The following is a 16391-nucleotide window of genomic DNA, read 5'->3' on the forward strand; positions in this document are numbered from 1 at the left end:
CTCCAGTGTTTCTGGCCTCTTATAATAATCTCCTCATCATTTTTATAGCCAATATCTGTCACTGTATCCCAAGACCAATGACATATGTTTTAAGTTTTTATTTAGCAGTACTTTACTTCTAGGATCAGTTTGTTTCAGTTAGCTATAGCTGTGTAACCTTTTACCCCAAAACTCAGAGGCTTGAAACAATAAATATTTTTCCTGATTTTCTGGAATTCAGCTGACCTACACTGGATCTTGGCTAGATGGGCTCAACAGATCTCAACTGGAGTTTCTCATGTGGTCTAGAGGTTGGCTGTTGTCAGCTGATATAAGGTGGACTTGTTTGGTGTCATTCAGATCTGTTAGAAATGTTTCTTGTCTTCATTTTGGGTTAGTGGACTAGCATAGGCATATCTTTTTCACGGGGATGGCAGAAATAGTAGAAACATGTAAGGTTTCCTAAGGCCTTGGCTTATAAGAGGCATACAATAACTTGTGCCTGTTTCATTGGCTGAAGCAGGTCACATTTAGAGGTCAATATGTCCCACTTTTATTTTTATTCTTTTTAAGTTTATTTATTTTGAGAAAGAGAGAGCTTACATGTGGAGAAGGGGAAGAGAGAGAGAGAGGAAGAGAGAGAATTCCAAGCAGGGATGCTGTCAGCCCAGAGCCCAGTGTGGGGCTTGATCTCACAAACTGTGAGATCATGACGTGAACCAAGATCAAGAGTCAGACACTTAACCCACTGAGCCACCCAAGGGGCCCCATATGTCCCACTTTTAAACTATAGGGGTGCCTGGGTGGCTCAGTTGGTTGAGTGTCCAACTCTTAATTTTAGCTCAGGTCCTGATCCCAGGATTGTGGGATTGAGCCCCATGTCGGACTCGGTGCTGAGCATGGAGCCTGCTCGAGCTTCTCTCTCTCTTCCTCTGCCCCTCTGTCACACTCACATGCTCTCTCTCTCAAATGATAAATAAATAAATAAATAAATAGAATAAAAATTAAAATTAAAAAAAAGAAAGAAACTTTAAACTGACATGATAAGGGGCATGGACACAATGAGGTTAAACATTTAATGATTAAGGGTCATCAATGCCATCCTACCATACAGTAAAGTCATGATCACTAAGCCAAGAGCTGCAGGCTATTGGGGATCTGTCAAAATACTTGGACATATTTCAGTTTTACATAGTTTTTGAGAAAAATGTTTGCTAATATATTAAAGACTAAAACAAATTTTTTTTAAATACTCCTTCCAGTTGCTGATGTACTGGCTTTCAGCAGTTTATACTGATTACTAAAGAAGAGTCAGGGCTACAACGTTAGCAGAAGAAAGGAAATAATAAAGACTAGAGCAGAAATAAGTGAAATAGAAAACAGGACAATGATAGAAAAGATTAACAAAACTAAGAGTTGGTTTTTTGAAAAAATAAGCAAAACTGAGACACCTTTAGCTTGACTAACCAAGATAAAAGAGGAATCAAATAAATAAAATTATAAATGAAAGAGGTGATATTAACTGATACTACAATAGTACAAAGGATCATGAGAGTACTATGAACAATTAGTGCCAACAAACTGGTAACATAGGAAACAACTGGATAAATTCCTAGAAATATATAACTCACCAAGACTGAATCATGAAGAAACAGGAAATTTGAACAGACCAATAACAAGATTAGAGCAGGCATCAAAAACCTTCCAACACAGAAAAGTCGAGAAGAGGTGATTTCATTGATGAATTAACACTATCTTTCTCAAACTCTTCCAAAGATCTGAAGAGGAGGTAAGACTTTCAAATTCATTTTCTGAGGCCAGCATTACCTTGATACCAAAGCCAGGTACGGACACTGTAAGAAAAGAAAACTACAGACAAATATTTCTGATGAATATAGATGCAAAAATTCTCAACAAAATACTAACAAACTGAATTCAATGGTACATTAAAAGTAGCAGATACCAGGATCACAATCGTGTGAGATTTATCTCTGGGATACAAGGATGGTTCAATATTTACAAATCAATAAATATGATACATCACATTAATAGAATGAAAGATAAACATCACATGATCATCTCAATAAATGCAGAAAAATACATTTAACAAAGTGTTACATACTTTCATGGTAAAAAACAAAAACTTTCAACAAATTGGATATAGAAGCAATATAACTCAAGATAATAAAAGACATATATGACAACCCTCAGCTAACATACTTAACAGTGAAAGGTTGAAAGATTTTTCTCTAAAATCTAGAACAAGACTAAAGGGCCCACTCTCACCACTCCTATTCAACAAAGTACCAGAAGTCCTAGCCAGAGCGATTAGGCAAGAATAAGAAATGAAAGGCATCCAGATTGGACAAGAAGAAGTAAACTTGTCTCTGTTTGCAGATGGCATGTTCTTATGCATAGATAACCTTTAAGACTCAAGCAATAAGCTGTTAGACCTAATAAATGACTTTAGTAAAGTTACAGGATACAAAATCAACATACAAAAATCTGTTGCATTTCCATATACTAACTGAATTATTCTAAAAATTAATAAAACAGTTCCATTTACAATAACATCAAATACAATAAAATAGATAGGAATACATTTAACCCACCAGGTAAAATACCTGTATACTTTTTTTGATGAAAGAAATTGAAGAAGACAGAAATAGGTGGAAAGATATCCCATGTTCATGAATTGGAAGGATGAATATTGTTAAAATTTCCCTACTACTCAAAACCATTTATAGGTTCAATGCAATCCTTATCAAAATTCCAATGGCATTTCCCCAAGAAATAAATATAAAAAACATTCCTAAAATTTGTATAGAATCACAAATAGCCAAAGCAATCTTGAGAAAGAAAAACAAAACTGGAGGCATCATATTCCTGATTTCAAACTGTATTAAAAAGCTAGAGTAATTAAAATACTATGGTGCTGGTATAAAACGTAGACCAATGGAACAGAATTAAGAACCCAGAAATAAACCATGCATACTTGGGCATTTAATATTTAAAAAGGGATCCTAGAATGCTCAATGGGAAAGTATAGTCTTTAATAAGAGGTGTTGAGAAAATTAGATATTCACTTGCAAAAGAATGAAATTGTATTTCTGTGGTATCTGTTGCATTGTTTTCTCTTCCATTTCTCATTTTGGTTTTGAATCTTCTCTCTTTTTTTAATGTAGTTAAATCATTGCCAATTTTGTTTATTTTTTTTGGAAAACCTGGACATTACTTTCAATGTTATGTTATTGTTTATTTTGGTCTCTATTTTATTTATTTCTGATCTTTCTTTGTTACTTCCTTTCTCTACTAAATTTCAGATAAATTTCTTCTTTTTCAGGCTACTTGTTATGTAATGTTTATTTGAAGAATTTTCTTAATACAAGCATTTATAATATTAAAAATTATAAATAGAATCATAAAAGAATGAAATTGGACACTTATTTCACACCAAGTACCAAAATCAACTCAAAATGCCTTACTCAAACTGTAAAACTCCTAGAAGAAAAATCTCATTTACATTGGTATTGGCAGTGCTTTAAAAAATTTTTGGGGGGCGCCTGGGTGGCGCAGTCGGTTAAGCGTCCGACTTCAGCCAGGTCACGATCTCGCGGTCCGTGAGTTCGAGCCCCGCGTCAGGCTCTGGGCTGATGGCTCGGAGCCTGGAGCCTGTTTCCGATTCTGTGTCTCCCTCTCTCTCTGCCCCTCCCCCGTTCATGCTCTGTCTCTCTCTGTCCCAAAAATAAATAAAAAACGTTGAAAAAAAAAAAATTAAAAAAAAAATTTTTGGGTGGGGGAGGAGGTTTCCTGGGTGGCTCGGTTAGTTAAGCGTTTGTCTCTTGATTTCAGCTTAAGTCATGATCTCACAGTTCATAAGTTCGAGAGCCCCATGTCAGGCTCTGCACTGACAGTGCGGAACCTGCTGGGGATTCTCTGTCTCCCTCTCATTCTGCTCCTCCTCTGCTTGCTTTCTCTTTCTCTCAAAAATAAATAAACATTTTAAAAATATTTTGAGAGAAAGAGAGACAGAGTGCAAGCAGGGAAGGGGCAGAGAGAGAGGGAGACACAGAATCTGAAGCAGGCTCCAGGCTCTGAGCTATCAGCACAGAGCCCCATGCGGGGTTCAAACTCATAAGCTGAGATCATGACCTGAGCCAAAGTCAGACACTTAACCTACTGAACCACCCAGGTGCCCCTAAAAAGTGCAAGCAGCAAGTGGGACTACATCAAACTAAAACGCTTCTGTACAGAAAAAGAAAAAATCAGACTGAAAAGGTAACCTTTAGAATGGCAGAAAGTATTTGTAAGTCATATATCTGATAAGGGGTTAATATCTAAAATATATAAGAAACACAGCTCAATAGTAGAAAAAAACAAATAATCTGATTTTTCAAAATTGGGCAGAGGACCTGAACAGACATTTTTCCAAAGAAGATAGATAAATGGCCAAGTATGTGAAAAGATGCTCAACATTACTAATCATCAGGGAAATGCAACTCAAAACTATAATAAGAGATCACCTTACACCTGATAGAATGTCTCTCGTCAAAAAGACAGGAGATATCAGGTGTTGGCAGGAATTTGGAGAAAAGGGAACCCTTGTGTACTGTTGGTGGGAATGTAAATTCATAGGGGTACTATAGGAAGCAGCATGGGGGTGTCTCAAAAAATTAAACATGAAGCTGATTCAGCAGTCCCACTTCTGAGTATGTATCTGAAGGAAATGAAGTCCCTATGTCAAAGGGAAATCTGAACTTCCATGTTCACTGCAGTATTATTTACAACAGCTGAAACATGAAAACAGCCTAAGTGCCTGTTGATAGATGAATTAAAAAAAATGATTTTATATATAATGGCATATTTTTCAGCCATTAAAAAGAATGAAATCTAACCTATAGAAAGAGAAAATAGAGTGGTGGTTGCCAGAGGTGAGGGGGGTGGGGGAAATGGTTGCAAGTGATCAGAGGTTACAGACTTCCAGTTACAAGATGAGCAAGATCTGGGGATCTAACGCACAGAATGGTGACTAAGGTTTACAACACTATATTGTATACTTGGAAGTTGCTAAGAAAGTTCTTACCACACACGTACACACACATGCACACACACACACACACACACACACACACACACACACAATGTTAATTATGTGAAGTGATGAGTATGTTAACCTTATTATGGTAATCATTTTGCATTATATATATATGTCAAATCTTGACAGTATACAATGTAAACCTACATAAAATATATCAATTATATCTCAAAGCTGGAAAAAAATTAAAAAAGAGACAGTAGGAAAAAAGCTTTTAAGTATCTACTTACATTACTTCCTTTAAACTCTAATTCAAGTTCAATGTGTGGATTAGTTTAACAATGGCTATTAGGTTAAACATTTAATATGTAATTATGTGTTTCATAATTTTCCTTTTGTGAATTGGTAGGATTAAAATAATTTACTCAAAAGCTTGAGAATTTGTACAGAATATTTAATTATTTTAAATCAGTCACATCTTGTAGACTTTATGCTGAAATGGCTTAAAAATATATTAATCATTGTTGTCCATGAATCATTTATACGACTTTTAGTTAGACATAATGATACTTCATAATTTGTGATATGACATAATGATACTTCATAATACTACCAACATTTGTGTTGGTTTTCCTTCTATGAATTTTTAAAATTCACTTAATACAAATTTTATACTTATTTTATGAAATAATTATGCTAGTTATTATGGGGAAAACAAAGGAATTTAAGATGTGATCCCAGCCTTTCATGAGCATCTTGATTTATTAAGAAGGGAAAACAGACTTCTGGAGAAGATGGCAGAGTAGGAGGATCTTAGGCATCCCACAGATACATCTAGATAATACCCACATCACTGTAAGTAACCCAGGGAACAACCTGAGAACTGGAAGAACAGACTCTTCACACGGGACTTAGAGAAGAGGCCACATCAAAAGTGGTAGGAAGGGTAGAGACTTGGTCAGGACCAAGCTAACTCCTAGGATTGTCCATGGCAAGGAGAGACCATAGACACGAGAGGGGAAAGGAGCAGATCCTGTATCAGGCACCCCAGGCATGGGGGACACACCCTGGGAAGATGAATAGCCATAACATTTGGCTTTGGAAATCAGAGGGGCTTGACTTTGAGAGTTCTTACAATCAGTAGGACTAAACACCTGGAACTTTAAAAAATCACTGGGCTTGGCTCTGGGAGAGACAACGGATGATAGGAAACTGAGTCCCACCCCAAAAGAGACAGAATAACTAACAGCCCTGTTGAGGTACAGCATAGAAGCAGCAGTTTGGAAAATGCCTGAGATTTATTTGCTAGTCTCAGAACATGTGCTGGAGAGGCAGGGATCTTTAGGAGACTTCTCCAGGAACAAAGTTGCTGGTAGGAACCATTCCCTCTTCCCCTGTCCCCTCTCTGGCCTAGATACATGGGAGCCAGCAAGAACACTCTCCACCTAGCTTGCTAATAACACTATGCCCTGCCCTCACATTCTCCTGTGGACACATTTCTCCAATTCACCCTCAGCAGAAGTCCGTGCAAAGTAGTGCCACAAGCCTGTTAGTGTGCAAATAGCCCTGACGAGAGCCATCACCTCTCCAACATGACTCCAGCCCCTGGAGAGGGAGAGAGGGTAAGGTAACCACAAATACTAGTTTGACTGCAGCCCCAGCAGTGGGCTGGGGGTAGACCTCTGGTCTGACTACAAGCCCCACTCACCAACAAAAGTTTCTCAGGAGATAACACAGGGAGAGTACTCTGCAGTTCTGTGTGACCACAAATCTGGCAAACACAAGCCCAAGGTGACCCCACACTGCCCATTACCAACACAGGGACCAAACCCTGCTCACAAAGGGCAAAGAGAGCCATTGCACATGATAGGACTGAAGGCAAAAGTGGCTCAGCCACAATAGAATTAAAAAAATTTTTTAAGTTTATTTTTTGAGAGAGAGAGTGTGCACACAAGCAGGGGAGCAGCAGAGGGAGAGGGAGACAGAGGATCTGAAGCAGGCTCTGTGCTGCCAGCAGACAGCCTGATGTGGGGCTCAAACTTACAAACTCTAAGATCATGACCTGAGCCAAAGTTGGATGCTTAACTGACTGAGCCACCCAGGCACCCTGTCAGCCACAATATTAAGGCACAGGCAGCACACATAGGAGACATCCCTGAAGCACCAGGGTCTGGTAAATAGGAGACATTGTACTACAGGGCACTGCAGGACATCTCCTTCATAAAGCCCCTATTTTGAAGAGCAGAAGATGTAACTGACTCTTCAGACACATGAAAACAGGCACAGAGAGATAGACAAAATGAGGAGATGGAGGGATGTGTCTCAAATGAAAGATCAGGACAAAAAAGCAAGACCAATCTATATGCTGCCTCCAAGAGACTAATTTCGGAGGTAAGACACATGCAGATTGAAAGTGAAGGAATGGAGAAGCATTTATCATGCAAATGGAAGTGAAAAGAAAGCCTGGGTAACAGTAGTTATATCGGACAAAATAGACTTTAAAACAAAGACTGTAATCAGAGACAAGGACACTATATAATTATAAAGGGAACAATGCAACAAGAAGATATAACAATTATAAATATGCACCCAATATGAAAGCACCCAAATATATAAAGCAGTTAATAACAAACATAAAGGAAGTAACTGATAGTAATACAATAGTAGTTGGGGACTTTAACATCCTGCTTATATCAGTGGATAGACATCCAAACAAAATCAGCAAGGAAACAGTGGCTTTGAACGACACATTGGACAAGATGCATCTAATAGATATATTCAGAACATTACATCCTAAAACAGAAGAGTACACATGCTTTTCAAGTTCACATGGAACATTTTCCAGAATAGATTACATGTTAGGTCACAAAACAAGTCTCAACAAATTCAAAAAGATTGAAATCACATCATGCATCACATCTGATCACAATGCTATGAAACTAGAAATCAACCACAAAAAATGTGGAAAGACCACAAGTATGTGGAGGCTAAATAACATGCTACTAAACAATGAATGGGTCAACCAAGAAATAAAGAATGTATGGAGACAAGTGAAAATGAAAACACAATGATCCAAAATCTTTGGGCTGCGGCAAGAGCTGTTCTAAGAAGGAAGTTTAAGAAGCAAGAAAAATCTCAACATTACTTATACCTAAAAGAGCTGGAAAAAGAAGAACAAACAAAACCCTAAACCAGTAGAAGGAAGGAAATAATAAAGAGTAGAGCAGACATAAAATAAACTAAAAAAAGAACAAAAAAAACAGTAGAACAGATCAATGAAACCAGGAACTGGTTTTTTGAAAAGATCAATAAAATTGATAAACCTTTAGCTAGACCCATAAAAAAATAAGACAACTAAATAAAATCATAAATGCAAGACAAGCAATAACTGACAGCCTAGATTATAAGTGAATGTTATGAAAAATTATATGCCAACAAATTGGACAACCAAAAAGAAATGGATAAATTCCTAGAAACATATAACCTCCCAAAACTGCATCTGGAAGAGAAAGAAAATTTGAACAAACTGATTACCAGCAATGAAATCGTATCGGTAATCAAAAAGCTCCCAACAGACAAAAGTCTGGGTCCAAATGGTTTCACAGGTGAATTATACCAAACATTTAAAGAAGAGTTAATATCTGTTATTCTCAAATTACTCTAAAAGAGAAGAGGAAGGAAAGCTTCCTAATTCATTCTGAGGCCAGCTTTATTCTGATACCAAAAGCACATAAAGACACTACAAAAAAGAGAACTACAGGCCAGTAACCTTGATGCACATAGATTCAAAAATCCTCAATAAAATATTAGCAACTGAATCCAACAATATGTTAAAAAAAATCATTCACCATGATCAAGTGGGATCTATTCCTGGAATAGAAGGGTGGTTCAATATTTTCAAATCAATCAATGTGATATATCAAGAGAAAGGGTAAAAATCATGTGATAATTTCAATAGATGCAGAAAAGTACTTGAGAAGGCACAACATCCATTCATGATAAAAATTCTCAACAAGGTAGGTTAGGAGGGAGCATACTTAAACATAATCAAGGCCATATGTGAAAAACCCACATCTAACCTCATACTCAGTTCTGAACAACTGACAGCTTTCCCTTAAAATCAGAAACAAGACAAGGATGTCCACTCTCACCACTTTTATCCAACATGGTATTGGGAGTCCTACCCACAGCAATCAGACATGAAAAATGAATACATACATACATATATACGTAAATAAATAACTCATCCACATTTGTAAGGAAGAACTAAAACTTTCCCTATTTGTAGATAACATGATACTGTATATATAAAACCCTAAAACCTCTGCAAAAGAACTACTAAAACTAATAAATGAATTCTGTAAGGTCGCAGAATACATCAATATAGAGAAATCCATTGCATTCCTATACACTATAGACTAATAACACTACACTAATAACAAAGTGGCAGAAAGAGAAATTAGGAAAACAATCTCATTTACAATTGTACCAAAAATAACAAAAGACCTAGGAATAAATGTAAGCAAGGAGGTGAGGAGACCTGTACTTTGTAAACTACAAAACATTGATGAAAGTAACTGGACACAGAAAGATGGAAAATATTTCTTGCTCATGGATTAGAAGAACAAATATTGTTAAAATGTTCATACTACCCAAAGTAATCTACAGATTTAATGCAATCCCTATCAAAATACAAACAACATTTTCACAGAGCTATAACAAATAATCCCAAAATTTTCATGGGACCACAAAATAGCCAAAACATTCTTGAACAAAACTGGAGTAATCACAATCCCCGATGTCAAGATATACTACAATGCTGTAGTAATCAAAACAGTATAGTAAAGGCACAAAATAGGCACGTAGATCAATAGAACAGCATAAAGAACCCAGAAATAAACCTGTGATTCTATGGTGAATTAATCTTTGACAAAGGAGGCAAGAATATTAAATGGGAAAAAGTCAAGAAATGATGTTGGGAAAGCTGGACAGCAACTTGCAAAAGAATGAAACTGGGCCACTTTCTTACACCACACACAATATAAACTCAAAATGGATTAAAGACCTAAATGTGAGTTTTTAAACCATAAAGATCCTAGGAGACAGCTCAGGCAGTAATGTCTTTGACATCATGTGTAGTAACATTTTTCTATATATGTCTCCTGAGGGAAGGGAAATAAAAACAAAAATAAACTATCAAGACTACATGGAAATAAAAAGCTTCTGTACAGCAAAGGAGACAGTCATCAAAACTAGAAGACAAGCTATTGAATACAAGATATTTGCAAATGACATATCTGATGAGGAGTTAATATCCAAAATATAAAAAGAGTTATACAGTTCAAAAAACCAATAATCCAATTAAAAATGAGCCGAAGATTGAAGCATGAAAAGATGCTCAACATCACTCATCGTCATGGAAATGTAAATCAAAACTACAGTGATACCACCTCACACCTGTCAGAATGGCTAAAACCAGAAACAAGAAACAAGTGTTGGCAAGGAGGATGTGGAGAAAAAGGAATGCTTGTGCACTGCTGGTGAAAATGCAAACTGGTGCAGCCATTTTGGAAAATAACATGGAGGTTTTTCAAGATTCAAAATAGAATCACCATATGACCCAGTAAATCCACTGCTGGATATTTACCTAAAGAACATGAAAACACTAATTCGAAAAGATATATGCACCCCTGTGTTTACTGCAGCATTATTTACAGTAGCCAAATGTGGAAGCAACCCAAGTGTCCATCAATAAGATGTGGTATATATAGATAGATAGACATATAGTGTAATATTACTCAGCCATAAAAAATAATGAAATCTTGCCATTTGCAGCAACATGGATGGATCTATGGGTATAATGCTAAGTGAAATAAGTGAATCAGAAACACAAGTACCATATGTTTTCACTCATGTGGAATTTAAGAAACAAACCAAACAACAAAAAAAGACAGAAAAAAACAAGACTCTTAAATATAGAGAACAAATTAGTGGTCACCAAAGGGATGTTGGAGGGGGAATGGACAAAATAGCTGAAGGGATTAAGAGTACACTTATCATAATGAACACTGAGTAATGTATAGAATTTTGAATCTGTATTATACACCTGAAATGAATATAACCCTGTATGTTAATTACAGTGGAATTAAAAAAATAAATAGAAAGTTAAAAAAGAAGAGAAAACAAATAATGTGGAATATGATCACATGTACTGATAACCAGTGGTGAGAAGAGTTGGATTCATTGTGGATTAGCCAGTGGGAGCAGGCAACTTGGACAGAGTAGGCCTGGTTTACTGTAACTTCTTGGATAGGTTAGCTTTCTGCTGATTGGAAATACTAAGCAAATTTGTGATCTTGGGTGAATTTTTGGCCATAAATGCTTTTCTTATTAAATTTAAACAGACTTGCTTAAGAATCTCAACTCTAGAGACTTCTGATCTTAGGGAGGGCAAAGGAATATGTACTTACACATTTAGAAAAAAATTTTTTTAACATTCATTTATTTTTGAAATACACAGAGCAGGAGCAGGGGAAGGGCAGAGAGAGAGGGAGACAGAGAATCGGAAACAGGCTCTAGGCTCTGAGCTGTCAGCACAGAGCCCGATGTGGGACTTGAACTCACGAACCGTGAGATCATGACCTGAGCCGAAGTCGGATGCTTAACCGACTGAGCCACCCAGGTGCCCCAGTACTTATACATTTTTGAGGAATAATTCGTATTTACATTGTTTAGAATTGACATTTAAATTATTTATCATGTACTTAAAATATTTTCAAGAACGTACTGCTTTTAATGTGCATTTTAAAATGTCTTTTGCTATGTAGTGATATTTGTGGTACATTGTATGTAGTGTTAAGAACTGCTTTCTTCACTGAAATCCTTTCATAAAAATTTATGTTTATTATGCTTAATCAAATATAAGTGATACATCCAAGGAAAATTTGCTATTTTAATCTATTACAAGTAGATAGGTTACATTCAAGAACTTTTATAGATGTAACATTTTAAGAAGGCATAGATATAAAAAGAGCTTTGATCATTCTAATAAATAAGAAAAGTAGAGTTTCGGTTTTTTCACCTGTAAAATGCTAACTTCCTAACTCCTCTGACCTTCTTTGCGGCTCTTTGTATTTCTTTGCCCATCAGCTATTTCCCACCGAATTTCTGCTTTCAGCTACTGTTAAAACAATTTATCCTTCTCTCAGTGCTCTACTCTCCACAGCAGGGACATCTATCATTTTATTTAATTTCCCAGTAAGCGACCAGGAAGTTATTTCTAGAAAATTCTCTGCAGCTCTCAACTTTTGATCACACTCAACTCTAAATTCTATTTCACATTTCTCATCAATAGTGCCCAAACCCACTCCTTTCTCTTGCCCCCATTCTTCTCTGTTGAGCCTATAAGATAAATCTCCAAGCCCAATTCTGCTTCATTGCATAAATGCAATTAATAACACTGAACTAATTATCCAACGTTTTTAATATTCTATCTATAAAATAAAACTTCATAGGATCAAAATTTGCCCCATCAATCCTCTGTTCTGTTACTCTGCGCATTTTCACAACCAAGCATCCACTCTTCCCCAACTTGCTCATTCTTGCAGTTCTTTTCACCTTTTGTTTCACATTTATATCACAAACATAGAAGTGGTTTTAACATAGTCTGCATCCTTAAATAATCGTATCTAGCATACATACAGAAAACTGTGGTTTAACTGTGCTACCTACTAATTCATTTGATACAGTGGGTTTTGTAATACACATCTGCACTGTTTTACATTTGGAGAAAGTGAAATTCACAAAATAAATAACATTTCAGACACAGAGATCAAAACTGGTTCTGAGGCTGTGGATGTGTTTATAATTTTTTAAAATTCTAAAACAGAACTTTGCCTCAGCTTGCTTTTAAAAACAAATACAGTTTTAAAATTTAACAATATTGCTGTTAATTTTAATTCTTTTGCTTCAAGTCGTATTAAATTGTTATACCTGAATGTGCCTTTCTTGTAGTTTCAAAACAGTAATTTGATTACATGATTTCACAGTTGACAGCCTAATAGTTCCTTGATTTCCTGACTATGGGAACATAAATGCAGAAGGAATTCTGATTATTTGTTAAATAACTAAAATTTATCTGGTATATTTTTATGTGAGCTAGAGAATCAATATTAAGATATATAACTACTTTCTGTCCCTTTATATCACTTGGATATTCATGAAATATGTCCTAATCATATTTCACATGTTGCCTTTGGTATTATATTTGCAGATTAATTAATATTACATTGTATGTATTGTTATGCCATATTTTTATTGTATTATATTTGTGTAATATTTTGGAGAATTGTAAAAACTCAGAAGGCCAGGTCCACATCTTTAAGAAATTATTCAGAACTTTTGTCATACTAAAAACTATAGCAAACATAATTTAATGCAAGCCTGTTTCTCAGATCAGGATATTTTTAATACTCATTCTTTTGGCAATGAGTTCCTATTAATCATAATATTGCAAAGACATGGAAGCACCCAAAGAAGAAACTAAAATTACCTATAGTTCCTCTTTTTAGATAAATCCACAAAAGTTTGGTCTTACCATTGTTTCCCCAACAAATCAAGCTGTTTCAGGCACATAGTAGGTCTTAAATATAAGAAAATGAATAAATGAGTAGGATTAGTGTATGAATGATGAATTATAGTATAAACTCTGACAATTGGTTTTATTTTTCCCTTTTGTAATGCAAATGCTGTATTTAAACCTTGATTGTCAAAGTGTCCACTTCAAAGATGGCTGTCTCCAGTAAACACATTGTCAGTCACAGTAGACTAGATAAAGAGCCAGGCCACCTCCCCTGACTGAAGCTCTTTGGTGTTAGAGATCTTGGTTGATTTCAAGTACTGACCATTTGGGCCTCTTGTTTTTTCTCTCCTTGTGCTTTAAATTCCCATTCTTCTGTTTTAAATTCACCAGTATAGAATGAGCCCACAAAACCCTAGGCTTCCACCCTCAACCCCAATAAAAACGGAACCCCAACATTCTGCTTGCTAGCTCTCTCTCTCTTGTCAACCTGTGACCTCACAGTGTGGCCCCAGGTCTGCTGCGTAATTTGCAGGCCTTATAAACAATAAACTTTTAATTTTTCTGAGCTTCCTGATGGTTATTGATGAAGGGCATCTTGCAATCATAATAAGAACCACAACATTGGTTATCGATAGGCTGAGATCAGTACAAAACATTGATATACACCCATATGAATTTTTAAAACAAAACTAAAATCATAGAGTAGGCACTGCTTTTAACTGGCCTTTTTCTCACTTACTGAGATATCTCTAGCAATGACTCACATCTAGTATTTGAGTACCTTTCAAAGGTCATTAATTTATTTTTAGAGAGAAAGAGAGAGTGAGAGAGAGAGTGAGCGCACATGAGTAGGGCAGAGAGGGAGAGGGAAAGAATCCTAAGCAGGCTCTGCATTGCCAGTGTACAATATGTACAATAGACTGCACAGAGCTCCAACCCATAAACTGTAAGAGCATGACCTGAGCTGAAGTCAAGATCTGGAATCTTAACTGAGCTATCCAGGCATCCCTTTTTTAAAATTTATTTATTTATTTTGATAGTAGAACCTTTCAAAATATTAAATGATTTAAATGGTTAAAGTATCATTTAAAGAGCCACATCATACCCAAGTCTATGAAAAAAGATCACTTTAACGTGTTTTGATTAGCTAGCATACCTGTTATTGATATTGCCCTGCTTCTAACCTACACTGGATGGCTCCAAGTCCAAAATGTTTCACAGTTGGAGACAATCCATCCTTCCACTGCCATCTCTTGACTTTATTCCCTTACCTCACCCCAGTTTCCTCCTAAGAAATTTTTATCATTTCCCAGTAACACTAAGCTCTTTCACTGTGTGCGCCTTACCGCACACTTTTCTTTCTGTCACAAATGCTAGTCTCAGCTCGTCCTTCCTGAGAACACACATGCAGCCTTCTGATTCCAAATAAAAGATTTCATTCCTGGATCCTTTGTCACAGTGACCTAAAGGAGTCAGCACAAATTACAAAGAATAAGTCATCTAATAAAAATGGAAATTTTAAGTCAATTCAGAAAGAAAAAGAACATTTTGATTTACGGAAGTAGTTGAAACTGTAGACAAAATTATTTCCCTGCTGTCCTATTAATAAGAATAAGTGATCTGAGTCAGTATATTCTTTTCTCCTCTTTAGGAAACAGTGGCATTTAATTCTTCTCTTCTGAGACCCCGTGTGATTGGAGAATGGATTGGTCGAGAAGAGAATGATGCTGACCCACTAGCAGCTGAAATGTTACAGCCCCCAGTTCCAAGAAGTAAAAATGAACAATGGGAAAATGAAGACACTAGCTCCAGCCCTGCAGGAAGGTGAGATGAGATGCCTTCCAAGATTCTGAATTTGGTTAGTCGTTAAAAGCTAAAGGGAAAATAAATCCAGGTGCATGATTTTGACGATAACTTAGCAATTTTGTATAGAAAATTATGTTGGGTTCCACATAAGATAAAAGTTAATTTCTCTGTTTTAAAATTAAAGTTTTACTAGATTTGCTTTTAGATTTTGGTTTTGATTTTCTCTTTATATCTAAGAATGTCACCATCTCTTTGCTACTAAGACCAAATAGAGAAATAATTTGAAATACATAGGCTGTCAGCCGAGACCCACTATAATGCTGGGCAGGGAGTGACTGATTGTTAAGAACTGGAGATGGAGGGCTTCTCATTTACCAGAGAGATGTAGTTGGTTATTAGGGGAGATAAAATTATTAAATGTACAATAGACTGCACAAAGCAGTAGAATTTAAAATACAAGAGAAAAACCTTAGTTTAGAGCCACTTAGGTTTGGAGCTGGTAACTATGTTTGAACATAATTCTTTTAAAAAATTTTTTTTATGTTTATTTCTTTTGAGAGAGAGAGAGAGAGAGAGACAGAGAGAGCAAACCTGGGAGGGGCAGAGAGAGAGGGAGAAGGAGAAAATCCCAAGCAGGCTTTGCACTGTCAGTGCAGAGCCCAATGTGGGGCTCGAACCCACAAACCCTGAGATCATGACCTGAGCCAAAACCAAGAGTTGGAATCTCAACTGACTGAGCCATCCAGGTGCCCCTGATTGAACACAATTCTTTTCATTTGCTGTGTTTAATTTTTGAAGTATTTATCATTTGTAAATTTGGAAGTCTGTATTTCACTTACTCAGTCCTGTGATGACTCAAAATGGTGGTGGGAGATTTGCCTTAACTTTCCATATGCTAGTAGAAGTAGGGTAGTTTTGACACCTGCGAGTCCAGATCATATTTATTAGAAAAAGTGCATTCAGAACAACCTCTTTTTTTTTAATAGCAAT

The 16391-nt window shown here is 36.2% G+C and overlaps 1 protein-coding gene across 1 annotated transcript in view; it reads left to right on the forward strand.

Moving 5' to 3' along the window:
- Positions 1–16391, forward strand: part of CF2H8orf34 (chromosome F2 C8orf34 homolog) — a 400043-nt gene that overhangs the window by 130936 nt on the left and 252716 nt on the right. The window contains 1 exon segment of the mRNA XM_042973375.1: positions 15247–15419. Within this exon segment, the coding sequence (XP_042829309.1) occupies positions 15247–15419 (173 nt within the window).

The sequence above is a fragment of the Panthera tigris genome, chromosome F2 (genome assembly GCF_018350195.1).
Source record: "Panthera tigris isolate Pti1 chromosome F2, P.tigris_Pti1_mat1.1, whole genome shotgun sequence".
In the NCBI taxonomy this organism is placed as follows: domain Eukaryota; kingdom Metazoa; phylum Chordata; class Mammalia; order Carnivora; family Felidae; genus Panthera; species Panthera tigris.